Source organism: Salmo salar, chromosome ssa05, assembly GCF_905237065.1.
Source record: "Salmo salar chromosome ssa05, Ssal_v3.1, whole genome shotgun sequence".
Lineage (NCBI taxonomy): Eukaryota > Metazoa > Chordata > Actinopteri > Salmoniformes > Salmonidae > Salmo > Salmo salar.
The window spans coordinates 62,691,879-62,718,357 of NC_059446.1; the positions used below are offsets into that span (position 1 = coordinate 62,691,879).

The following is a 26,479-nucleotide window of genomic DNA, read 5'->3' on the forward strand; positions in this document are numbered from 1 at the left end:
TTGTAAAATGCCCCATTTTCACTCTACAGTTGAAGTCAGAAGTTCACATACACCTTAGCCAAATACATTTATATTTTGTTTTTCACAATTCCTGACATTTAATCCTAGTAAAAATTCCCTGTCTTAGGTCAGTTAGGATCACCACTTTATTTTAAGAATGTGAAATGCCAGAATAATAGTTGAGAGAATGATTTATTTCAGCATTTATTTATTTCATCACATTCCCAGTGGGTCAGAAGTTTACATACACTCAATTAGTATTTGGTACCATTGCCTTTAAATTGTTTAACTTGGGTCAAACGTTTCGGGTAGCCTTCCACAAGCAGCCCACAATACAATGGGGGAATTTTGGCCCATTCCTCCTGACAGAGCTGGTGTAACTGAGTCAGGTTTGTGGACCTCGTTGCTCGCACATGCTTTTTCATTTCTGCCCACAAATGTTCTATATGATTGAGGTCAGGGCTTTGTGGTGGCCACTCCAATACCTTGACTTTGTTGTCCTTAAGCAATTTTGCCACAACTTTGGAAGTATGCTTGGGGTCATTGTCCATTTGGAAGACCCATTTGCGACCAAGCTTTAACTTCCTGACTGATGTCTTGAGATGTTGCTTCAATATATCCACATAATTTTCCTCCCTCATGATGCCATCTATTTTGTGAAGTGCGCCAGTCCCTCCTGCAGCAAAGCCCCCCCAAAACATGATGCTGCCACCCCCATGCTTCATGGTTGGGATGGTGTTCTTCGGCTTGCAAGCGTCCCCCTTTTTCCTCCCAACATAACGATGGTCATTATGGCCAAACAGTTCTATTTTTGTTTCATTGGACCAGAGGATATTTCTCCAAAAAGTACGACCTTTGTCCACATGTGCAGTTGCAAACCGTAGTCTGGCTTTTTTATGGTGGCTTTGGAGCAGTGGCTTCTTCCTTGCTTGAGCGGCCTTTCAGGTTATGTCGATATAGGACTCGTTTTACTGTGGATATAGATACATTTGTACCTGTTTCCTCCAGCATCTTCACAAGGTCCTTTGCTGTTGTTCTGGGATTGATTTGCACTTTTTACACCAAAGTACGTTCATCCCTAGGAGACAGAATGCGTCTCCTTCTTGAGCGGTATGATGGCTGTGTGGTCCCATGGCGTTGATACTTGCGTACTATTGTTTGTACAGATGAACATGGCACCTTCAGGCGTTTGGAAATTGCTCCCAAGAATGAACCAGACTTGTGGAGGTCTACAATTTCTTTTCTGAGGTCTTGGCTGATTTCATTTGATTTTCCCATGATGTCAAGCAAAGAGGCACTGAGTTTGAAGGTAGGCCTTGAAATACATCCACAGGTACACGTCCAATTGACTCAAATGATGTAAATTAGCCAATCAGAATCTTCTAAAGCCATGACATGATTTTCTGGAATTTTCCAAGCTGTTTAAAGGCACAGTCAACAATTCCCACTGGAATTGTGACACAGTGAATTATAAGTGAAATAATCTGTCTGTAAACAATTGTTAGAAAAATTACTTGTGTCATGCACAAAGTAGATGTCCTAACCAACTTGCCAAAACTGTAGTTTGTTAACAAGAAATTAATGGAGTGGCTCTAAAACGAGTTTTGTCGACTCCAACCTAAGTGTATATAAACTTCAGACTTCAACTGTACATACTGGACATGACGTGCAGTATTAGGGTGGTTAACAGTATCGCCCACTAGTGTGGTTATAACAGACAGTTTATTAGCAGGTAAAGAGAATGCAACATAGCAGCGATACAGATGTGACTGTGGCATTTATGCTTGGTGGGGGTCCTCTCACATTGTCAGCTCCTGTGGGAGAGAAGAAAGAGGGAGACAATTACTTTGGGTTGGATGCGTGACGAACGTATATTTCAAAACCTTTTTTTTCAAAACCTGTTGAAAAAGCACTGTTGCAATCATCAGCAGGTCATAACAACAACTGTAGGCCCAACGTGGACATAGTGTGTTACAACAGATTCCTGCCTTCATCACTCCCTCCTCACCATGATAGCGTTAACGATGTCGTTGGTGTTGTGTCTGAGGGCGCGGACAGCTTTAGAACGGGACACGTTTGCCTGGGCCATCACCAGCTCTATATCCCTCTGCTCCAAACCTCCCTCGTCCACCTGACAGACAGAGAGAGGTCAATGTCAAAGTCAGTTGCACTACTTCTGAACATGAAAAACAGTGCAACAGTTCTTATTAGCCACCAGGCTAACAACAGTAGAGAAGTGGTGTAAAGTACTTAAGTAACAATACTTGAAAGTACTACTTAAGTAGTTTTTGTGAGTATCTGTACTTGACTTTAACTATTTATATTTTTGACAACTTTTACTTCACTACATTCCTAAAGAAAAGTATGTAATTTTTACTCCATACATTTTCCTTGAGACCCAAAGTACTTGTTACATTTTGAATGCTTAGCAGGACAGGAAAATGGTCTAATTCACATACTTATCAAAAAAACATCCCTGGTCATCACTACTGCCTCTGATCTGGGGGACACACTAAACACATGCTGTGTTTGTAAATTATATCTGAGTGTTGGACAATGCCCCTGGCTTTCCGTAAGTTAAACAAAACAAGAAAATGGTGCCGTCTGGTTTGCTTAATATAAGTAATTTGAAATTATGTTTACTTAAGTATATTTTACCAATTACATGTACTTTAGTATATTTAAAACCAAATACTTTTAGACTTTTACTGAATCAGGATTTTCCTGTGTGAGTTTCACTTTTACTTGAGTCTTTTCCTATTAAGGTATCTTACTTGTACTCAAGTATGACAGTTGGGTACTTTTTCCACCACTGCAGTAGAGATGACTGAAATATAACAACACTAGACAGAATTGTTTCATATTAAGATCTAAAAGAACTACTGTACATGAAAGAGTAAGAATAGTGTAAAGATTGGTGTTTTTCCTTGACATAATGAGTGAGCATGCATGTCCATACCTCCTCCTCCTCGCTCTCCTCCTTGATGGTGAGGCTGGGTGGTGCAGGGGGCTCCAGGGGGGAGGGCTCCACCGGGACCTTAAACTTCTCTGCCGCTGCCTTGTGCACCTGTTGAGACAGGTCCTCTATCTAGGGAGGAAATAGGAAGAGAGAGAGAGGTCACCTTGGCCTCTGAACACAATGTAAATGAGAGAAAAGAGAGAGAGAGGGATAAAGAGTGAGGGGGTAGAGAGAGCAAGAGAGAGAGTGCGAGAGAGAGAGAGAGAGAGAAGGTTAGGATGTCACCTTGGCCTCTCCAAACACGATGTAGATGTCTGACGCGGGGCTCTTGAAGACGTCAGGTCTGCTGATGACAAACAAGATGCTCTTCGACTTCCTTATAGTGATCCTGGTCACACCGTGGACCGGCCGCAAGCCCAGCTTACCCATGGCCTAAACACACACACACACACTGGTTACACCATGATGCGGCCAAACACACAGAATACACACACATTTGCTCTGTGTTTGATTAGCTGAGTCTGCCACATGGAGCAGCTCTGTGTTCACATCTCGCCTTGCGGGCCTTCTTCTCACTGCGGCTCTGCTTAGGTCTGTTAATCCCCTCATCAGCAGGAGAGATGGGCTGAGAGAGAGAAGGGAGGACAACAAAATTAATTCAACACATCAAACCTGAGAACATTCTACAGTAGTTTACCCATATCCAGACTGATAATATGAACATATCTCTGAAGCTGCGACGCATTCAGAAAATACATAGCCCACAACACGCATCCTTCTTACCCCCCTACCTAAAGGTAATGACATCAATATGTTATTACATAACACACAGTGAACGCAAGGTTACCACCCTTGGAGGTGAGGCGACTTCTAGAGTGTTCTCTGCCCACACACGGTTGACTCACCTGGGGTTCTGAGGATATCAGTGGCACCCCCACTGGTTCTTCCAACTCTGGCACTGATCCCTCACTCTCCGACTCATTGCAGGAGCCCACTGTGGAACACACACACACTGTTACTCTCAGAGGACTGCATCACATCCTCATTGCTATGGTAACTAATGACTGAGATGTAGATGATGAGGACATGGTGTAGCCTGTTAGCACTCTGGTAATGGGACAGTCCATCATAAAGCTCTATGGCTAACCTAATCACCGATCTTAGAGAAGAAATAGATCACCTCATTAATTAAATAGCAACGACATTTCATCTCTATGCAATGGAACATGCATGTTATGACGTACAATTACATTCTGTACTACTGTGTTTCAACGCATGTAGCATTGTTCATTATGCTGCAGTGCTACCACACATACAGTACGCATAAATCCCCATCCATGATTCTATATACGTATCATCTACCAGGAGGTCAATTTTAGCTAGATTGACTCAGAGGTTTCAGGTTGACTGACGGTTGCCCTGAAATAACCTCTATTGAAAGATGTGCAATAACAGTATTCCTCCTGGATAAAATTATCCTCTCTCTGAGTATTTCTCCTCCATTATTCAGTAGCTGCAGCAGTGTTCTGTGGTCGATGGGGTATTACTAAGAAGCCTTCCTAGAATCTGAAGTATGTCCTTCATCAGGACCATAGCAGGACTACTAGACATATTCAGAGCCATCTGTGTGTGTGGAGTCCCTTCTCACTTCTCACTTCTAGGTGGAGTCACTTCTCAGAATCCCTTTCTCAAGGAGACAGGGAGAAACAGACAGACATAGAGAGAGATCTGGATTTGGAGATCACATACAGTTGTATTTGAAGGACAGGTCCAGCTCCTGTGAATCCTTGTGGCTGATTGGACAGTCTGTCTGTCTCTCAGTTGGTTGGCAGGAGGAGTGAAGCAGTATGTCTCGCTGATTGGAGGAGCCAGACTCATTATGAGAAGGGTTTCCCACAATCCCCCTGGGCTGAGTCATGTGACATCGTAGAGGAACAGCAGTGTCATCGTCATCACTGTCTGTGTCCATCCCATCTGCAACAAAAAGTTCACACAGGTTGGACTGATTCATGATTCACTGATTCTTGATTACCAAAAAGAGAAAATCAAATCACCCCCAACCCCTATCTCTTCTGCGTGTAACTCACCTCTGTCCTGTGGGCTTTGTGACTGACCTGTCTTGACCTGTCTGTTGGGCTCGGTGAGGAGGTTTGGTTGGGGTTGGGACTGGGACTGGGGCTGGAGCTGCCTGCGGATGTCTAGGACAGGCATTGTGGTTGGAGCCTCCAGCCGTGGCAGAGACTCCTGGGTGGGCTGGGTAAAGCTGGGGGTCGAGGGCAGGGCTGACGTGGGTGGAGATGGAAATGAGGAGGGGGTAGGGGACATAGGGACACTTTCGGTGGGTATAGGGGGGTGCTTAGGAAGGGCGATAGGGGTAGTAGAAAGGGTTGCAGAGGCTGCCTGAACATTGGTTGATTGAGGCTGAGTGTCTAGGAGTGGGGTGACAGGCTGGACTGTGGTGACGAGAGGCTGGGACTCCTGTATGGGGGTGGGGAGGTCCTCATCTGGTGGCATCGCGAAGGTACTGGGGGGAGGAGAGGAGGAGAGAGGAGAGGGGGAGAGAGGAGGAGGAGAGGAGGAGGGAAGAGGTGGGGGAGATGAGGAAAGAGGAGAGAAGGACAGGTGGGGAGGAGAGGAGGAGGGAAGAGGTGGAGGAGAAGAGGACCTATTCTGTTCTGTAGGGGAGGCATGGCCACTCCCCACATTGTTATCGTTGATATCCTTCCTGCTTTCTGTCTGGCAGCCAGGCAGCGGCCTGTTATCAAGAATTTTCTGGTGCACTTCCGTTTTCACTTCCTGGTTGACTAGGAGAGTGGGAGCTATAGGGCAGAGGTTGGTAGGACTAGGGGGAGTCGGGGCAACGGAGACGTTTCTGTTTTCCCCTCTCCTCTCGGACTCTGCTTCAGGTTTGCCCTTCACAGGTGTCCTCTGTCTGGTATCTGCAACAGATTTTTGTCCCCTCATGTTCTTATTCTTTTGTTTCCCTGGTGGGGAGGCGTCTGCTAGGGTCTTGGCAGGGAGAGTTGGTTCCTGTGGTTGATCAGTAGACCCAGGGCCTGACGTAGATTGTCTGCGCAGCTGACTGGGTCTGTCTCTGCTCTGCTTCCTCTGCTTCCCTCTCCTCTCTGGCTGAGGAGGAGTGATGGCTTTCTCTGTGCTCAGCTCTCCCTCAGGTGCCTGACCCTGTGCAGGTTCTGGAATATTCTCTGTTGGAGAGAATCTCTCCTCTGCTCTCTCCTCCACCTCACTTTCCCCTGAGATACAAACACTGCTCTCCTGCCCTTCTAAGGCCATGCTCATCTTTGGTTGGTCAATGTGCCTGTCAGTCGTCTGACCGCCATCACCCTCTCTTTGGCTCACCGTCTGTGGCTCTGTCTCCTCTGGCTGAGGCAGTGAACAGAGTTTTTTCACACTTTCTACCGTGTCTTTGCCCACTGATAGGGATAGGGAAGTTTCATGGACAACTTGGACCTTCTCTACTGTGTCTTTGCCCACTGATAGGGAAGATTCTTTGGAGACTTGGACCTTCTCTACTGTGTCTTTGCTCACTGATGGGGAAGTTTCTTGGGACACTTGGACCTTCTCTACTGTGTCTTTGCCCTCTAATAGGGCCAATTCTTGGAATACTTGTACCTTCTCTACTGTGTCTTTGCGCACTGATGGGGAGGTTTCTTGGGAAACTTTGACCTTCTCTACCTTCTCTTTGCCCACTGATGGGGAAGTTTCTTGGGACACTTGGACATTTTCTACTATGTTTTTGCTCACTGATGGGGAACATTCTTGGGAAAATTTTACTTTCTCTACTGTCTCTTTGCTCATTGATGGGGAAATGTCTTGGGAAACGTGGAACTTCTCTACTGTGTCTTTGCTCATAGATGGGGAAGTTCCTTGGGAAACTTGAACTTTCTCTACTGTGTCTTTGCTCACTGATGAGGAAGTTTCTTGGGAAACTTCGACCTTCTCTACTGTGTCTTTGCCCAACGATAGGGATGATTCTTGGAATACTTGGACCTTCTCTACTGTGTCTTTGCTCACTGATGGGGAAGTTTCTTGGGAAACTTGGACCTTCTCTACTGTGTCTTTGCTCACTGATGGGGAAGTTTCTTGGGAAACTTGGACCTTCTCTACTATGTTTTTGCCCACGGATGGGGACATTTCTTGGGAAACTTGGACCTTCTCTACTGTGTCTTTGCTCACTGATAGGGAAGTTTCTTGGGAGACTTGGACATTCTCTACTATGTTTTTGCTCACTGATGGAGAACATTCTTGGGAAAATTGTACTTTCTCTACTGTGTCTTTGCTCATTGATGGGGAAATTTCTTGGGAAACTTGGAATTTCTCTTCTGTGTCTTTACTCATTGATGGGGAAATTTCTTGGGAAACTTGGAATTTCTCTTCTGTGTCTTTACTCATTGATGGGGAAATTTCGTGAAAAACTTGGACCTTCTCTACCGTGTCTTTGCCCACTGATAGGAAGAATTCTTGGGAAACGTGGACATTCTTTACTGTGTCTTTGCTCACTGATAGGGAAGATTCTTGGGATACTTGGACCTTCTCTACTGTGTCTTTGCCCACTGATGGGGAAGTTTCTTGGGAAACTTGGACCTTCTCTACTGTGTCTTTGCCCACTGAGAGAGAAGTTTCTTGGGAGACTTGGACATTCTCTACTGTGTCTTTCCTCATTGATGTGGAAGTTTCTTGGGACAGTCTGCCTGACTTGGAGTTGCTTGGTCTGATTTTATGGCTGAAGGATCCAAATGCCCCATCCAGCAGAGATAGAGCAAGGTCTGCCTGTTTGACTGCTGGTTTAATATCGGTGTTACTGTTGGGTCTGGAAATGGCTGCCTCTACTGAACCAGGGCTCTGGTCTGAGACAGTCTGTGGTTTACCCCCTGGTGGTGAGACACGCCCAGGGTTTTCCATGGACGAGGAAGCCTGTCTTATGTCCGATTGGTGTGTTGAGCTGTTCGTTGATGTTGTTGGCCTATCGGAGGCTGCAGCAGCCTGTGGTCTCACCTCTGTGAGTGGTATGTTTGAGAGGGACGCCCTCAGACTCACACTCTGGCTCTGGTGTCTCACCTCCTCTGACAGGGCATTCAGAGTCACACAGGTTGGCATTCCAGAGGATGGGAACACTGAGTCATTGTTGCTGTTTTCCTGCTCCTCCTTGTTTTCCGGGTGACTCTGCAGGTTGCTGACATCATCCTCTGGGAATTGGGAGCTTCCGTCCTCTCCTCCCCCTGCCTCTGATATCTCCTCGATGGACCTCCAGCTGGACAGGTTGGACTCTGGCACTCCCTCTCCCACAAGTTCAACATCTGCCATCTTGTCTGGCCGACCACACAGGCTGTTGTTGTCTTCTTCGTCCCCTATAATATCATCCACCTCATCCTCGTCTGTGCCAACATTGGGCAGCCCGGAGAGTGTCTGTCCAATCGTCTGTCCAATTGTCTGTCCAACAGCATGCCCCTCCACCTCACACAGTAACAGGCTCTGTGCCTCCAACCCACAGCCCTGCCCCAGAGAGAGAGATTGGGCCTCCCCTGCCCCCCAGGCCCCAGCACCTGCTCCTAACCCCCTCCTATCAGCCCTCCAGCCCCCATCCCCCCTCCTCCCCCCTGCGTCTGTCTCTGAGTTCTCCCTCTTGGGAGAGACAGCCAGGGGTGTGTGAGGGGAGCCCAGGGCCCCAGGGCCCCCGTCCTCAGTGCTCAGGGTGTTCTCCCTCAGGTTCTCCTGGGCGGGGTCACATGGGCAGATGTCAGGGGTCAGGGACAGGTTGTCAGCCAGGTCAGGTGAGCTCTCAGGGCAGGAGGAGACAGGGATGTTGCTGGGGTTAGGCTCTTTCGGGTACGAGAGCAGAGGGACCCCCTTGTTCAGGTCATTGGTGGCAGTGGTCCCTTCAAGGACCTGATGGGAGTCCACACCTTCAGCACTGCTGTTCTCATTCTTCTGGTCCAGTTCCAGCACTGACACCAGAAGCGGTTTGGACCGGATTGATGCTGCTGCCACCCCAAACACACGTGGGAGGGGCTTATGGGGCTCAGAGGTCTTCTGTTTAGGCCGGGGTGTGTCTGACTTAGAGGGGCGTGGCTTAATGAGTAGTTTGAACGAGTCTCTGTCTGTCTGCTCTGTGTGGTCCTCGTCTGAAGTCTCTGTGCTCTGTTCATCCTTCTCTCTCTCCGCACCCAGCTGTTTGTCCTTTCCTCTCTCCCCACTGCTCTGTTTGTCCTTTCCTCTATCCCCACTGCTCTGTTTGTCCTTCCCTCTCTCCCCACCACTCTGTTTGTCTTTCTCTCTCTTTGCACCGCTCCTTTTGTCCTCCTCTCTCACCATTCCAGCCTGTACTTCCTCTGCAGCTGCTTTGGCTTGACCTGCTTCTGTTGCCAGGGTCACAGGGCTGTTATGGGACGGCAGGGTTGCCAGGGTGACAGGATTGCTGTGGGACGCTGTCTCCTCGATTGTAGCAGCAGGGTTAGTGTTAGGAGTAGCAGCAGGGTTTGGGGTAGAGCATGTACCTGGTGTAGTTTTGGGGGTTGAGGCTGTAGCAAGGTTGGTGTTAGTGGTACAGGCCGTAGGAGATTTAGCGTTAGGGGCAAGAGCACTGTTAGTGTTAGGGGTAGAGACCGTAGCAGGGTTCATTTCAAGTGTACAGACAGTAGCAGGGTTAGTTTTGGGGGTGGAGGAAGTAGCATAGTTATTTTGTGGCGTTGAGGCTGTAGCAGGGTTAGTGTTAGTGGTACAGACAGTAGCAGATTTAGCATTAGGGGCAGGAGCAAAGTTAGTGTCGAGGTTAGAGAGAGATGCAGGCTTGGTTTTAGGGGTTGACACGGTAGCAGGGGTAGTCTTTGGGGTAATCGAGGCAGGGTAAGGGGTTGTAGAAGGTTTAGGGGTAAGGGTAGAGACAGAAGGGCTCTCCTGAGAAGGAGCGGGGACAGGAGGGTCAGAGGACTCTGAGGAGGTCTCCATTTCACTCCCACTGCCGCTGTTGGAGGACTTGGGGTGGGCTGATTCTGCAAGTTGGGCAGGTGCAAGTGCAGGTTGTGGTTGTGGTGGTTTGGGTCCTGGAGGATCCTCAGGCAGGGGCTCTTTGTCTCCTGGGGGATTGATTAGGCTAGGTCTGCTCTGGGACTGGGACAGTTCAGTGCTGTGGGCCTCTGGTCTGGTTTCAGGCTGAGGTTTGGCTTGGTGTGGTTCTGTGGGTGGTCCTGTGGGTGGTCCTGTGAGTGGTCCTGTGGGTGGTCCTGTGGGTGGTTCAGCATGTCTCTCTGTGCTGTACAGCCGCTCATCCTCTTCGCCATTATAAGAGGCGGAGTCTAGTGAGTCATCAGTGTCATCATGGAAACAGAAGGACTCATCCAGACCTTCGTTGATGGAAGTCTCCGACAGTGAATGAAGGAAGGAGGCCGAGTTGTCCTCTTCAGCTGGGTCATTTACAGCCTTACCCTCACCCTCCTCCTCCTCTTCCTCAACATCCTCACCCTCCTCTTCATCCACCTCTTCCTCTATCGCTATTTCTACCTTAGCCTCCTCTATCTCTACCTTAGCCTCCACTTCTTCCTCATCATCATCATCTTCATCATCATCCTCCACGTCCCCCTCCTCCTCTCCGGCCGCGTATGCATCCACATCGTTCCCTTCATTCCTGTCGTTTCCCTCTCCTCCCTCATTCCCCTCTTCTGTGGGGAAGAGAGTGATCTCCATGGAGTCTGCCTGAAAGAGGAGGCTGGTGTGGAGGGGAAAGTTAAGCAGAGAGGCTGGGATCATCCTCTCCTCCTCCTCCTCCTCCATCTCTCCATCATCACTGTAGGAGCCTGGGAACAGCAGGAAGGTACCCATCTCTCCGTATGGACTGGAGTTGTCCCCATCTGACACATCTGGAGAGCAGGTGTCCAGGGTAAGGTTGGGGGAGGCAGGGTTGACACTGGAGGTGTGATGGCTTAGGTTCCCCATGTCTGGGGCGAAGGGGAAGGAGATGGAGGTCAGCCGTGGGGAGTCTGCTCGATCCTCTGGGATGGTAATGGGAGGGTAAAGCTCCTCAGCCACACAGGCCTGCAGCTCCAGCTCCAGGCCTCTTTGCAGCAGGGGACTAGAGTACTGCTGTCCCCCAGCTAGAGCATCCTCTGCTGGAAAGAGCGAGCCCTCCGACTCCCCTCCCTCTTCCTGAGAGTCAGTGCTTCTGCCGCTGCTGCTCCTCAATGGGGAAGTGTCCTCTGTCACCCAGCGAGGGCGACAGCTACCTCTTGAGACTGTCGCTTCCTCACTCCTCCTCCCCCTCACCTCCCCTCTCAGCACCTCCTCCTCCTCCAGGATCACAGTCTCTGCTAGACCCTTATAGAGGCAGAACCGCCACTCTGCTGCTCCTCCTCCCTTCTCCTCTGCCCTCTCCCCTACTGCTCCCCTATCCTCTCCCACCTCGTCTCCGATTTCGGACAGTGAGCTGACAAAGCATGCAGGTGCCTCCTGCACCTCCTCTGCCAGGAGCAGATTGGGGGAGATGCAGGGGGAGGTGGAAGAGGTCCAGCTGCCCCCCTCCGCCGTGACGTAGGAGCCAGAGGGGGAGGTGAGGGGGGAGCACAGGTCCTCGCTGTCCGAGGGGGAGTTTTGTGAGAGGGGAGAGGCTGGAGAGCCGGGGTAAGAGCGATGTTTGAGGTGTGAGGGGTGAGCAGCCATCTTGATGGGGGTGGAGGGGGCGGTGTAGTACAGGTCAGGATCCAGGGATGAGGGAACGCCCACTCTCAGAGGGTCCACGGCATAGGCCGGCTCAGTGAAGGATAGGATAGCAGGGGGATAGGCTGGCTCGGACAGGGAGGGCATGGCATACATGGCACATACAAAAGGCATTTCAACATAAGGAGACAGCCCTGCCTCCAAAGGGCTTAAGCTGTCCGTCAAACTAACATCCACTGTGACCGGCTCTGAGGAGGGAAGGGAGGCAGGGATGAGGGGGGTTAGGAGAGGGGTGAGGAGAGGGCTAATGGGCAGGACAGGGATTCTCTCCTGCTCTTGCTCCATCTTTGGGGTCAGAGGTGAATTGTCTCTCTCCTGCCCTGTGTCCAGTTGGAGCTTTTCCCCAGCCTCGGCCTGTGGTTCTGAGGGAGGGTTAGGGACCTCCAAGACTGGGCCTCCGGGCAGGGGTATCACCTGGCTGCTCTGCCCGCAGGGGCACTTCCCTGTCAGGGTCTTCTTGGTCTTGAGCAGGGCCTCCTGGCCCATCACCACCCGTGTGTCCATGTTCTCTGGCTCCTTGTAGTCGCTCTCCACCTCTGAGCCCATCAGGACCTGGAGAACATAATGAGAACATTGGATGAACATTGGAAAAACATAAAGAGAAGAGGAGAACATTGGTAAACATATACACACACACACACCTTGATTCTCTCCATCTTCACGGGTCCGCTGCGGCGTCCACAGGGTCCGTGACCTCCAAACGTCCCGCTAAGCCGGATCGTGTTACTGTGGCGACGGTCGGAACCTTCAGGCTGGGGTCGCGGGGTCGCGGAGGAGCTGGGCGTGGCCCGGACCACCCGCGGCCCAAAAGGAGAGGTGCATGATGGGAGCAGCTTCTGAGGGGTGCTGGGGGAGGGACTAGAGCCGCTGTCACTAGGGGTGGAGCCACTGTCACTAGGGGTGGAGTCAGTGGAGGCATGTCTGGTCATGTCTGAAAGAGGAGCGAAAGAGAAGAAACTGTTTCTGTAAGGTAATGTTATGTCCATGAGGTCAGAATCACTAGCTGCTTTATGACGTGGCAACAGTAACTGTAAAGGAGAAAAGGCAACTGGAATTTCAGTTTACCTCCTGAATGTATTAAAAAGAATCAAATAAAAAAAGATCTGTAATGGATGCTGTAGCCTCTTTGCCTTTGTTGAATAGAAACAGTCCTTTCAGCTCTCTCCTTGAAGCTTGTTCTCCCTTCATTACCATTACACACACAGCCATACCTAGAGGGTCTAGAATGTGACCTAAATGTCAGAGAAAACATTTGACTGAAAAGACCACACTCACAGCAGGGTACACATCAAGTGGCATCAACATATCAATATATAAGGCCCCTACTGTCATTACTTGCAGTCCATCAACTACGGCTGGGTGAATGGAGCCCATTTACTGGCAGTGAGTTCTGAATGAATGAAATGTGTGCTCCCTCCATTTACAGGGCTCACTGCCCAGGGTAGTTCTTCTCAGGCTCTTTCCCTTCCACAGTAGTGACCCCTGACCCCCAAGGGAATGGAATACACCCCGAGTTTGCTGAAGTCTGGATATCTGGCTGTGGTACCTGCTGCAAGGGCAGTAGAGCCCGCACTGTGCATATTGGTGTTTTTCCCCTCTCCTCTGCCCCTCCTCTCATCTTTCCTCTCCCCTCTCTTATCCTATCAGCAAAGTCAGACTGACAGCTCTGGAGCCACAGGGCAAAGTCAGCAGAACAGACACACACACACATACACAAACACATACAGCAGAGCAGAGCACATAGATTAAAATAAGCAGAGCTCATAGATTCAAATATACAGTATATACAGTGCCTTCAGAAAGTATTCATACCTCTTGACTTATTCAACATTTTGTTGTGTTACAGCTAGAATTCAAAACGGATTAAATATATATTTGTATCTCACCAATCTACACACAATACCCCATAATGACAGAATGAAAACATGTTTTTAGAAATATTTTTAATTGTGCATGTTATTTTGGCATTAATATGTGTCACATATCAGTTTGCAAACAATGTAAAAAATAATATAAATCATGGATTTAATAAAGCCACATACAAACATGGTCTCTTTTTTGTTTTCTTGAGTAAGGCAGCTCCAAATTGCAGGTGTTTCAGCCTACAGTAGCTCAGTGCTTTCTGTGGTGGTGGGCAAGCCAGCAGAAAATATGCAGCGTTGCGGCGTGATTGGCTCAGTGTTCGGTCACTCATGGGGACTTTATGTCACTGCCAAGTGTAAGAGGAGACCTTGAAAATACTAGCCCTTTGGGTGTTACATTAGAAGTGCCCATCCAAGAAGGCTCAAGGTCATTGGCCACAGATAAAATGACGTCAAATCACATTATATCTACAGTAGCTTTGATTGGACTGATCATGTCAACATCATACTTTCACAATCTTAGCTAGCAGTCATCATCATGAATCAAGTCAACAATCCGCTGGTAAATCCTTTTTAATCCTTGTCATATGAAGAGAAATAATGAAGAGAAATTATAGATAAAATGTATTGGTGCTCATCGGCCATTGCACAAAAACATTATACAAAACAAGTTGGAAATCGCAAATTCAACGAGTGGTTTGGAAGGAATCAGTGACGGTGGCTGTGTGGTCCCAAATCTGGGATTAAGGGGCTCTTTTCCAAATTTAAAATGATAAACATTCAACGTTGGCCATGCTGTCAATGAAGCATTATTTGTGCTGCGCTCAAAACAACTGTTAACATGGAACTACGAAAACTTGACTTCACTTCAGTGAGTTCAAGAAAACTGTGAAGTCGGCAATAAATGAGTTCCGACTGGGAAAATACATTTTGAACGGTCATCCAACTCGGAATTGTAAATCCGGCCTCCGATGAAAGCACCATAAATCCAGAGAATGCCAGACTTTGTTGACAAAACTTGCCCACGAAGGACCACCGTGCCACCTTCCTGTTCAAGTGAGCATAGTGAGTCCAAAAATGTATTGTATGCTGCTGCATGCATGATGTAATATGCTAGGGAGATATGTATACTGTAGCTAAGTGTATTTTGTGTAGTAAAATGTTCGTAGCCCATGTGCTTCAACTTAATCATTTGGTCTATTTACCCCTCTTATTAATTTCATCTACTGTTCTGACTGTTCTACTGTAGCCTATAACCTGTTTCAGAGAAATGTAATCATCGAATATTGTAAGAGCTTTCATTGTCTGCTTATATGCCCCCTTTGTTAATCCTACGGTTCTGACTTAGAGTACAGGGAGAACACTGTAAGAACGGCCCATGTTCTGAATTCTGTTGCTGTACATTTCAAAAGTGCTAAACAAATAGTTATATTGACTAACGTTACATCCGTCCTAGTTCGCTCATTAATGTCTTAATCAAAATTACAGATTACCTCTTATCCGCTTGTCGTCCCCTTATGCCATAGTTTATATGCCTTGTAAATGAAGTTGAATGAACTGTTTCGCTGCCAGACAAGGCTCCACTGATAGCCAGTTGTATCAGTGGTAAGATGTTGGGACTGCTGTTGGGACAGCTTTATGTAGGCACTAACAGTTTGTGGGCACCATTTGTCACCGTTATAGTGCAATTAATGTATTGTTTAGTGTTGTGTTGTGTAGTGGCTTTGCTGGCATGCATCCCACTTTTTATTTTTTTTGCCCCACCAAGATTTACATGCTAATTTCATCTCTGAATGTACATAGGTTTTCCACACCCCTGAGTCAATACATATTAGAATCACCATTGGCAGCTATTACAGCTTTGAGTCTTTCTGGGTAGGTCTCTAAGAGCTTTGCATACCTGGATTGTACAACATCTGAATATTATTCAACAAAGTATGAAGAAAGGTACTCTTGGAATATTTTTATTCTGTACATGCTTCCTGCTTTTCACTCTGTCATTTTGATTAGTATTGTGGAGTAACTACAATGTCGTTTTCTCCTATCACAGCCATTAAACTCTGTAACTGTTTTAAAGTCACCATTGGCCTCATGGTGAAATCCCTGAGGGATTTCCTTCCTCTCCAGCAACTAAGTTAGGGAGGACACCTGTATCTTTGCAGTGACTGGGTGTATTGATACACAATCGTTGGTGTAATTAATAACTTCACCATGCTCAAAGGGATATATTATGTGTCTGCTTTTTTTACCCATCTAACAATTATTTGTGAGGCATTGGAAAACCTCCCTGGTCTTTGTGGTTGAATCTGTGTTTGAAATGAACTGCTCGACTGAGGGACCTTACAGATAACTGTATGTGTACAGATATTAGGTAGTCATTCAAAAATCACAAAGTGAGTCCATGCAACTTATTATGTGACTTGTTAAGGTATGCTATAACAAATGGGTTGAATACTTTTCATTTTTTATTCATTTGTAAACATTTCTTTTAAAAAAATCCACATTGACATTATGAGGTATTGTGTGTAGGCCAGTAACACAAAATCTCAATTTAATCCATTTTAAATTCAAGCTGTAACACAACAAAATGTGGAAAAAGTCAAGGGGTGTGACAGAGAAAGGCCAAGCAAGAAAGTGAGAAACGTAGAAAGAGAGAGAAAAGACAAGAGAGAATGAAAGGAATTGAATAAAGAAGAATTCATATTGATTGATGGGTAACATTGAGAACATGCTGGTCCTGTGGGATATTCATCCCTGATCCTGAAGGGGCACTACATGCAGGGTGTCTGTTTGCCCTCTTCCGTTGCTTGATCGTACTACAGCTAGCACAGTTAAATAACTTCACAAGCTACTTCATGTACAATTTGAAAATATCATGCTACCACTGCTCTCAGTGCTTGGTGGTAAAATGATGGCCAACATGGTAGCTAGTTTATGCTACTCCTTCTCTTATTTTAAATTAGCCTAATGCTGCCTGCTCTCTTGTTTTCTCTTTACACTTTCGCTCTCTCTCCTCCTGTCCCACCACATCTTTCTCTCTCTTGATCTCTCGCTCTCTTTTGCTCTCTCTTGTGCACTCTCTCTCTCTCTCTCTCTCTCTCTCTAATCACACACTTCAGTGACTATGCCATCGTCTCCATAACCTTCAACAGGAACGAAGGATCATTTTGAGAGAAAATGACAGAATGGAGGAGAGGAACTAGGGCAAGAGTGCGAGTGGAGGAGGGAGTCTGGATCAGTCAGAGAGAGAGAGAGAAAGAGAAAATGAGAGAGGGGTCGACAAAGGGGGTATTTTCCATTCTATTATGATCAGCTCTGCTGTTCCTTACTGATGTTACGGTTCTGCATGGAATTAAGACAACACACTAAACTCCTTATGAGATTTCCCTGAAATACCCTGAGTCCTGTCATGTACTGTGAGTGCACAGACCAAGGTTATTATAGTAAATGAAAACTGAAACGAAAAACAAAATGAAAACTAATCATGAAAAAACTATTTAGTAACTGAAAAAAAATAACTAACAAATCTGTTTGAAAAACTAAAACTATTCTGAAACTATCTTTGACTCCAAAACAAACTCAAATAAAATTAAAACCATCATGAATTATCTTCAGTTTTAGTTTTTCTTCTAAACTTAGGGAATGTACTGTACTACTAAAGTAAAAAATGTATTGGACTGGTGTAAAAATGGCCAAGAGAGAGTTTGCTTCTCCCATATTTTTTGCACCAGTCTTGGCACTATTCATTTCAAATCCAAGTCACATTGAAATTGACTTTATCATTTAAACCTAACCTAACCTATGACCTGACCCATCACCTAATGTATTTACCAAAGAGTATCAATATACTGACAAGAGATAGACCTCAATGTTCTAACAATAGGAATAAATGTCCGGAAAGGCAGAAGGCAGGCGGGAGGAGGCGGGAAGAGACGGGAGGCTGGAACATTCTAGCCAATAAGAGAGCAGATTCGCAGTTGAACAATGGGCACATCTCCGATATAACATAAAATAAAATATATAATAATTCAAATGGCTTCAGCCTCCCTGAAACCTCCCTAGAAAATGAAACTAAATAATATACAACTAATACTAAATAAAAACTAGCAAATCAGGTCTGAAAATGAGCTGAAACTAAAGTGAATTGCAAATACAAATCGAAAAACGAATAGAAATAAAATCTCATAGAAAAGCACTAAACTATAATAACCTTGGTACAGACATAGGGATATGCACACATGCACACACACACACACACACACACACACACACACACACACACACACACACACACACACACACACACACACACACACACACACACACACACACACACACACACACACACACACACACACACACTCTCTCTCTCTCTCTCTCTCTCTCTCTCTCTCTCACACAAACACTGACCAGAGAACAGGACTTTATTCTCTTCTCTCAACTGGGCCATCGCCATGCACAGTGACCTCAGACACACGTACGCATGCACACAAGCACTCACACAAGCACTCACACAAGCACACACACAAGCACACACAAAGACACACAGACAGACACAGACACACAAACACAGACACACACACACACACACACACACACAGACACATACAGCGGGTGGAAAAAGTATTTGATCCCCTGCTGATTTTGTACGTTTTCCCACTGACAAAGAAATGATCAGTCTAATTTTAATGGTAGGTTTATTTGAACAGTGAGAGACAGAATAACAACAAAAATATCCAGAAAAACGCATGTCAAAAATGTTATAAATTGATTTGCATTTTTATGAGGGAAATAAGTATTTGACCCCCTCTCAATCAGAAAGATTTCTGGCTCCCAGGTGTCTTTTATACAGGTAACGAGCTGAGATTAGGAGCACACTCTTAAAGGGAGTGCTCCTAACCGCAGCTTGTTACCTGTAAAAAAGACACCTGTCCACAGAAGCAATCAATCAATCAGATTTCAAACATTCCACCATGGCCAAGACCAAAGAGCTCTCCAAGGATGTCAGGGACAAGATCGTAGACCTACACAAGGCTGGAATGGGCTACAAGACCATCGCCAAGCAGCTTGGTGAGAAGGTGACAACATTTGGTGCGATTATTCGCAAATGGAAGAAACACAAAAGAACTGTCAATATCCCTCGGCTTGGGGTTCCATGCAAGATCTCACCTCGTGGAGTTGCAATGATCATGAGAACGGTGAGGAATCAGCCCAGACCTACATGGGAGGATCTTGTCAATGATCTCAAGGCAGCTGGGACCATAGTCACCAAGAAAACAATTGGTAACACACTACGCCATGAAGGACTGAAATCCTGCAGCACCCACAAGGTCCCCCTGCTCAAGAAACCATATACATGCACATCTGAAGTTTGCCAATGAACATCTGAATGACTCAGAGGACAACTGGTGAAAGTGTTGTGGTCAGATGAGACCAAAATGGAGCTCTTTGACATCAACTCAACTCGCCATGTTTGGAGGAGGAGGAATGCTGCCTATGACCCCAAGAACACCATCTTCACCGTCAAACATGGAGGTGGAAACATTATGCTTTGGGGGTGTTTTTCTGCTAAGGGGACAGGACAACTTCACCGCATCAAAGGGACGATTGACAGGGCCATGTTCCGTCAAATCTTGGGTGAGAACCTCCTTCCCTCAGCCAGGGCATTGAAAATTGGTCGTGGATGGGTATTCCAGCATGACAATGACCCAAAACACAAAGCCAAGGCAACAAAGGAGTGGCTCAAGAAGAAGCACATTAAGGTCCTGGAGTGGCCTAGCCAGTCTCCAGACCTTAATCCCATAGAAAATCTGTGGAGGGAGCTGAAGGTTTGAGTTGCCAAACGTCAGCCTAGAAACCTTAATGACTTTGAGAAGATCTGCAAAGAAGAGTGGGACAAAATCCCTCCTGAGATGTGTGCAAACCTGGTGGCCAACTACAAGAAACGTCTGACCTCTGTGATTGCCAACAAGGGTTTTGCCACCAAGTACTAAGTCATGTTTTGCAGAGGGGTCAAATACTCATTTCCCTCATTAAAATGGAAATAATTTTATAACATTTTTGACATGCGTTTTTCTGGATTTTTTGTTGTTGTTATTCTGTCTCTCACTGTTCAAATAAACCTACTATTAAAATTATAGACTGATCATTTCTTTGTAAGTGGGCAAACGTACAAGATCAGCAGGAACACTTGCTCCACCAGGAACCCAGATATCACTTACTGATGGAGTATGTGGACTCGCTGTCTCCCTCCCTCTTTGTTTATCTCTGATAGCCCATCCTCCTCTTCTTGCTGCATTTCTCTTTGTCCTCTTTCCCTCCCTCCTTTCTTTTCCCTCTCTCTATTTCTTCCTTTTTCTCCTGTCTCCCCCTACCACCTCCCTTCCTTCCTCTCTCTGTCCCTGTGGTCTAGCTGATAGCTAATAGCCTCAGCACTTAGCTGCACTGTGTCTATCCCTTCCCAGGTCCAGGGTGGGAATGTTATCACTGGATTGTTATGCTGAGTCATGTCACAGAAGCTAAGCCCCTCTGTCACGTGCACGTGCGCACACACCCATCCACACACACACACACACACACACACACACACACACACACACACACACACACACACACACACACACACACACACACACACACACACACACACACACACACACACACATTTGTCACAGAGATGATTACAAGGACACAATAAGACAAGTGCCACTCTAAGATTTATTTGTTTGTTTGTTTGTATGTATGTGTGTGTGTGTGTGTGTGTGTGTGTGTGTGTGTGTGTGTGTGTGTGTGTGTGTGTGTGTGTGTGTGTGTGTGTGTGTGTGTGTGTGTGTGTGTCGCTCTGCCTACACACACCTACTTGGAGTGTGCAGGCCGCAGCAGGCTAGAACAGGCTGGAACTGCGTCACAGAGTGCTTCCACGGCCTGTCAGGCCCCAGAGGGAGCTTCTATTTCAGCCTTTGCTCCAAGACAGTCCCAGGCCTTGAGACAAGCCCCAGGAGCCAAGTGCCTCATAATACCTCTCTTCAGCTCTCTGCCTTTCCCCCTAACTCCCTCCCTCCTGCTCTCTCTCTCTCCCGCCATCATCCTATTCTGCTGCCTTCTCTACTCATCTAACCATAGCGTTCTCAGTGCAGGATGCACTCGTTGCAAAACAGTGATGTTTTGGATTAAAAGGCCTTCATCAGAACACTCCAAGTACAGTACAGACAAGACAGTGTAAGGATATGATTTATATTAAACCTAAACTAGTAGGATGGGTATTTTACGAAAAACTAGTGGCAGTGCAATATACTAGTCTTACTCCAAAAAGCCATCTGGATTACATCACAGCATTAGTGCCATACCAGCAGAGCTGATACGTGCTGTCTGAGACGTACATCTAATCCCTTTACTGTACGGTACCTTATACCATAAATCCTTTTACTATACCTGTACAGCACTTTATACCGTAAATCCCTTTACTATACCTGTACAGCACATTATACCGTAAATCCCTTTACTATACCTGTACAGCACTTTATACCGTAAATTCCTTTACTATCCCTGTACGGCACCTTATACAATAAATCCCTTTACTATACCTGTACGGCACCTTATACCATAAATCCCTTTACTATACATATACACTATAGAACCTATACAGGTGTTTGGGGGAACTTTTTGAGGCATTGTGCATTTACAGCATTGTCCACTAGTGTTGCTGCAGGTAGGAAATCCTAGAAAATGTTCTGTAATTGACTCGAGTTGTCTCCAATCAATCAATCACTGTCTGGTTGTGCGTGTGTCCAGCGACTGTCAAGCCAACAACTTAATTGTTACGCCAAGAGGTTTGAACCTCTTGATGGGCTCACTAGGTGTTTGGTTAAGGTCGCTTCACTAGCCTCTTCCTTCAGGAGAGTGTGTCCCTAGACTCCCCACACGTGTACACACCTCTTGGATGGCCTCACGGGCGCCATCCCACTTCTGACACCAATATAACAAATTTGGGGGGTAGCCCTGACCGGTACTTAAACCCAGATATAGTGACTGTCAAGGCAGTACCTTAATTGTTATGCCAACACCAAGAGTTCCAATTGGCATAACAATTAACTTCATCGGGGAAGGGGGCAGTATTTTGACGTCCGGATGAAAGCGTGCCCGTAGTAAACTGCCTGCTACTCAGGCCCAGAAGGTAGGAAATGCATATTATTTGTAGATTTGGATATAAAACACTCTGAAGTTTCTAAAACTGTTTGAATGATGTCTGTGAGTATAACAGACCTCATATGGCAGGAAAAAATCAGAGAAAAAATCCAACCAGGAAGTGTGGAAATCTGAGGTTTGTAGTTTTTCAAGTGATTGCCTATCTAATACACAGTGTCAATGTGGTGATTTTGTACTTCCTATGGCTTCCACTAGATGTCAACAGTCTTTAGAATGTTGTTTCATGCTTCTACTGTGAATGGGGAGAGAATAAGAGCATATGGAGTCAGATGACTGAGAAAATGACATAAGCTCAATCTCACGAGCTCCCGCGAGAGTTAGGTGTGTTCCTTTTCATTTCTGAAGACAAAGGAATCGTCCGGTTGGAATATTATGGAAGATTTATGATAAAAACATCCTAAAGATTGATTCTATACATCGTTTGACATGTTTCTAGGAACTGTAATATAACTTTTTTTACTTTTCGTCTGAACTAACTGCGCGAGCACAGTGCATTTGGATTACTCCATTGAACGCGCAAACAAAATGGAGGTATTTGGACATAAAGATGAACTTTATCGAACAAAACAAACATTTATTGTAGAACTGGGATTACTGGGAGTGCATTCCGATGAAGATCATCAAAGGTAAGTGAATATTTATATTGTTATTTGTGACTTCTGTTGACTCCAAAATGGCGGGTATCTGTATAGCTTCTTTTGGTGTCTGAGCGCTGTACTCAGATTATTGCTAAGTTTGCTTTCGCCGTAAAGCTTTATTGAAATCTGACACAGCGGTTGCATTAAGGAGAAGTGTATCTATAATTCTGTGCATAACACTTGTATATTTTATCAACGTTTATGATGAGTATTTCTGTAAATTGATGTGCTCATTCACCGGAAGTTTTGGGAGGCAAAACATTTCTGAACATTACACACCAATGTAAAATGGGGTTTTTGGATATAAATATGAACTTTATCGAGCAAAACATACATGTATTGTGTAACATGAAGTCCTATGAGTGCATAATCTAATGTTATGCTTTCGCCGTAAAGACTTTTTGAAATCAGTGTGGTTGGATTAACGAGAAGTGTATCTTTAAAATGGGATATAATACACTGCTCAAAAAAATAAAGGGAACACTTAAACAACAAAATGTAACTCCAAGTCAATCACACTTCTGTGAAATCAAACTGTCCACTTAGGAAGCAACACTGATTGACAATAAATTTCACATGCTGTTGTGCAAATGGAATAGACAACAGGTGGAAATTATAGGCAATTAGCAAGACACCCCCAATAAAGGAGTGGTTCTGCAGGTGGGGACCACAGACCACTTCTCAGTTCCTATGCTTCCTGGCTGATGTTTTGGTCACTTTTGAATGCTGGCGGTGCTTTCACTCTAGTGGTAGCATGAGACAGAGTCTACAACCCACACAAGTGGCTCAGGTAGTGCAGCTCATCCAGGATGGCACATCAATGCGAGCTGTGGCAAGAAGGTTTGCTGTGTCTGTCAGCGTAGTGTCCAGAGCATGGAGGCGCTACCAGGAGACAGGCCAGTACATCAGGAGACGTGGAGGAGGCCGTAGGAGGGCAACAACCCAGCAGCAGGGCCGCTACCTCCGCCTTTGTGCATAGAGGAGCAGGAGGAGCACTGCCAGAGCCCTGCAAAATGACCTCCAGCAGGCCACAAATGTGCATGTGTCTGCTCAAACGGTCAGAAACAGACTCCATGAGGGTGGTATGAGGGCCCGACGTCCACAGGTGGGGGTTGTGCTTACAGCCCAACACCGTGCAGGACGTTTGGCATTTGCCAGAGAACACCAAGATTGGCAAATTCGCCACTGGCGCCCTGTGCTCTTCACAGATGAAAGCAGGTTCACACTGAGCACGTGACAGACGTGACAAAGTCTGGAGACGCCGTGGAGAACGTTCTGCTGCCTGCAACATCCTCCAGCATGACCGGTTTGGTGGTGGGTCAGTCATGGTGTGGGGTGGCATTTCTTTGGGGGGCCGCACAGCCCTCCATGTGCTCGCCAGAGGTAGCCTGACTGCCATTAGGTACCGAGATGAGATCCTCAGACCCCTTGTGAGACCATATGCTGGTGCGGTTGGCCCTGGGTTCCTCCTAATGCAAGACAATGCTAGACCTCATGTGGCTGGAGTGTGTCAGCATTTCCTGCAAGAGTAAGGCATTGATGCTATGGACTGGCCCAGACCTGAATCCAATTGAGCACATCTGGGACATCATGTCTCGCTCCATCCACCAACGCCACGTTGCACCACAGACTGTCCAGGAGTTGGCGGATGCTTTAGTCCAGGTCTGGGAGGACATCCCTCAGGAGACCATCTGCCACCTCATCAGGAGCATGCCCAGGCGTTGTAGGGAGGTCATACAGGCACGTGGAGGCCACCCACACTACTGAGCCTCATTTTGACTTGTTTTAAGGACATTACATCAAAGTTGGATCAGCCTGTAGTGTGGTTTTCCACTTTAATTTTGAGTGTGACTCCAAATCCAGACCTCCATGGGTTGATAAATTGGATTTCCATTGATTATTTTTGTGTGATTTTGTTGTCAGCACATTCAACTATGTAAAGAAAAAAGTATTTAATAAGATTATTTCTTTCATTCAGATCTAGGATGTGTTGTTTAAGTGTTCCCTTTATTTTTTTGAGCAGTATAGTTGTATGTTTGAGAAATTTGAATTATGAGATTTTTGTTGTTTTGAATTTGGCGCCCTACTATTTCACTGGCTGTTGGCGAGTGTGTCCCGCAGGTGGGACGCTAGCGTCCCACCTACCCCCGAGAGGTTAAGGTGTTGGCTTGACAATCACTGGACCTGGGTTCAAGTCCTGGTCGCGGCAACCCTCCTGAATTCGCTGCAATATACTTCCAAGGTTGGTTTCATTGACTCTGCCCCTAATTGACCTATATTTAGCTACAACTTCCAATTCCGTTTGAGAGGATCAGCTTCAGCAAATTGAGGTGTAGAATCACTCATCTACAAATAGTATTCCCTGCCAAATATTAGGTTTGGTGCGATAAAGATTTTCAGAGCTACGCACAACTAGACATTGATTGATTGGAGGAGACAGCTTGTGTCAATTACCGAACATTTCCTAGGATTTCCTACCTGCAGCAACACTAGTGGACAATGCAGTTTAAATCACAGTGCCTCAAAACTCCTGTCCCTACCTATACCACATGTTCCTCTACTGTACAGTCTGAACCTACACAGAACCCTGGATGGAGAGAAATTGTGGGGGGCCTTGCTCAAGGGCAGGATCAGAGACCAGCAGCCTTCCAGTTCCATTGCCATTTTTGAACCAAAAACCTTTCGGCTGCTGGCCCGCCTCTTCTAACCTCTAGACTACTGTACCTTATACCCCAACTGCCTCTACTGTTGGAGAGATAATACCCTAACCCAGGGATCAACAACTACATTCAGCTGCAGGCCAAATTCGGACGCTATTTGGGGAACCCTGCCCTAACTCTTACACTGTATTTCTACTGTCTGACACATACATTTTATCCCCCGAGTAAACTTATCCCTCTTCACTTCAACACAAATAACTCACAAACATAATACACAGGTAAATACACAGTCTGGGAGATGCAACTCCTATACTCCAGCTTTACTGTCAAGTACAGCACCTAACAAAGAATACCTCTATTGTCTGCTAGATACAAACCTACCAGATGCAACATAACAACAATACCATAATAACCATATGGAAATCAATAGCTATGTTAGCAGTAAGTAGCATATAGTGAGATGTACACACACAGTTCCAGTAGTCGGTGTCTTATCTAACAAGAATAAGTTTTCAAATGCTCTGATTTACCCCTACATCTGTCCCTGTCTGAATCTGTTCCTTCCATATCTGGCCCTGCTGTTACTGTGTGGATGCTGCTGCTGAGTGCAGTGCTGTGTCATGTCCCTGCATGGTGAGACTGGGGGAAGGGAAGTAAAGTACAAGAGAGGGAGGGAGGAGCTGCTCCACTCTGCCCTGAGAAAACACACCGCCACTGGGCAGTGAGATGAGGCTGGGGAGAGAGTGGGGGAAGGGGATGTGGGTATGGGGTTAGTGAGGGGAAGGGGGAATATGGAGCTGGGGGTCAGGTAGGGGGAAGGGGATGTTTGTGGGGTTAAGTAGGGTAAGTGTTGTGGATGGGGGGTCTGGGGGTGAAGGCTAGGGTGCTGGAGCTGGAACTAGGACTGGGGATCACAGATAGACAGACACAGACAGACATGACCCAGCTCTACCGCTCTAATCCGTCTGTCTGTCTGCTTCCCACATGGCATTATAGAAGGTATCTATTATCCCTTCTTTACCAGCCTCTCTGTAACTCTTACATCTCCTCCCCTCCCTAGTGTCTCGCATAATCCTCACCCTCCCCGTCTCTCCTCTGCCACCTCCACTCTACCTTGTCCTCCTTCCCCTCTCTCATTTTCCCCTCACCCCCTTACCTGTTTCAGGCAGGCCTGTCTGCTCTGCTCCAAGCTCCGGATGTCTTTCTTTGGGGACAGATCTGTGAGAGCTCTCCCCCGGCATGGCTGTCTCTGGATCTCTTTGGCTCTGATGCAACAATAACTCCACACCACCCAGCAGCCAAGGTGAACAGAGAGAGAGTGCGCAGTAGAGGAAGGGGCAGAGAGAGAGAGAGAGAAAGAGGGTGAATGCTCAGCGTGCCTCTCTCTGTGGTGCAGCAGAGCAGTGATGATGCTATGAGTGAGAGTGT

At 46.5% G+C, this 26,479-nt stretch overlaps 1 protein-coding gene across 1 annotated transcript; it reads right to left on the bottom strand.

Annotated features, from left to right (window-relative positions):
- Positions 1 to 1,703: 1,703 nt before the first annotated feature.
- Positions 1,704 to 26,479, bottom strand: nacad (NAC alpha domain containing). The gene is made up of 10 exons (XM_014201065.2): positions 26,208 to 26,479; positions 12,328 to 12,617; positions 5,047 to 12,238; positions 4,709 to 4,933; positions 3,865 to 3,953; positions 3,516 to 3,584; positions 3,245 to 3,391; positions 2,960 to 3,088; positions 2,009 to 2,131; positions 1,704 to 1,814 (listed from the first exon to the last, which is right to left on the bottom strand). The coding sequence occupies exons 1-10, from the start codon at positions 26,290 to 26,292 to the stop codon at positions 1,800 to 1,802; spliced, it is 8,364 nt and encodes a 2,787-aa protein (XP_014056540.2). The 5' UTR covers positions 26,293 to 26,479; the 3' UTR covers positions 1,704 to 1,799.

Excerpts from the sequence above, each read along its gene's own strand:
- nacad (XM_014201065.2), bottom strand. The coding sequence starts at position 26,292 with ATGCCGGGGGAGAGCTCTCACAGATCTGTCCCCAAAGAAAGACATCCG. Across the intron at positions 3,392-3,515 it reads GTGAGAAGAAGGCCCGCAAG|GCCATGGGTAAGCTGGGCTT; the intron begins GCGAGATGTGAA and ends GTGTGTGTTTAG. Across the intron at positions 2,132-2,959 it reads AGGAGAGCGAGGAGGAGGAG|GTGGACGAGGGAGGTTTGGA; the intron begins GTATGGACATGC and ends TCTGTCTGTCAG.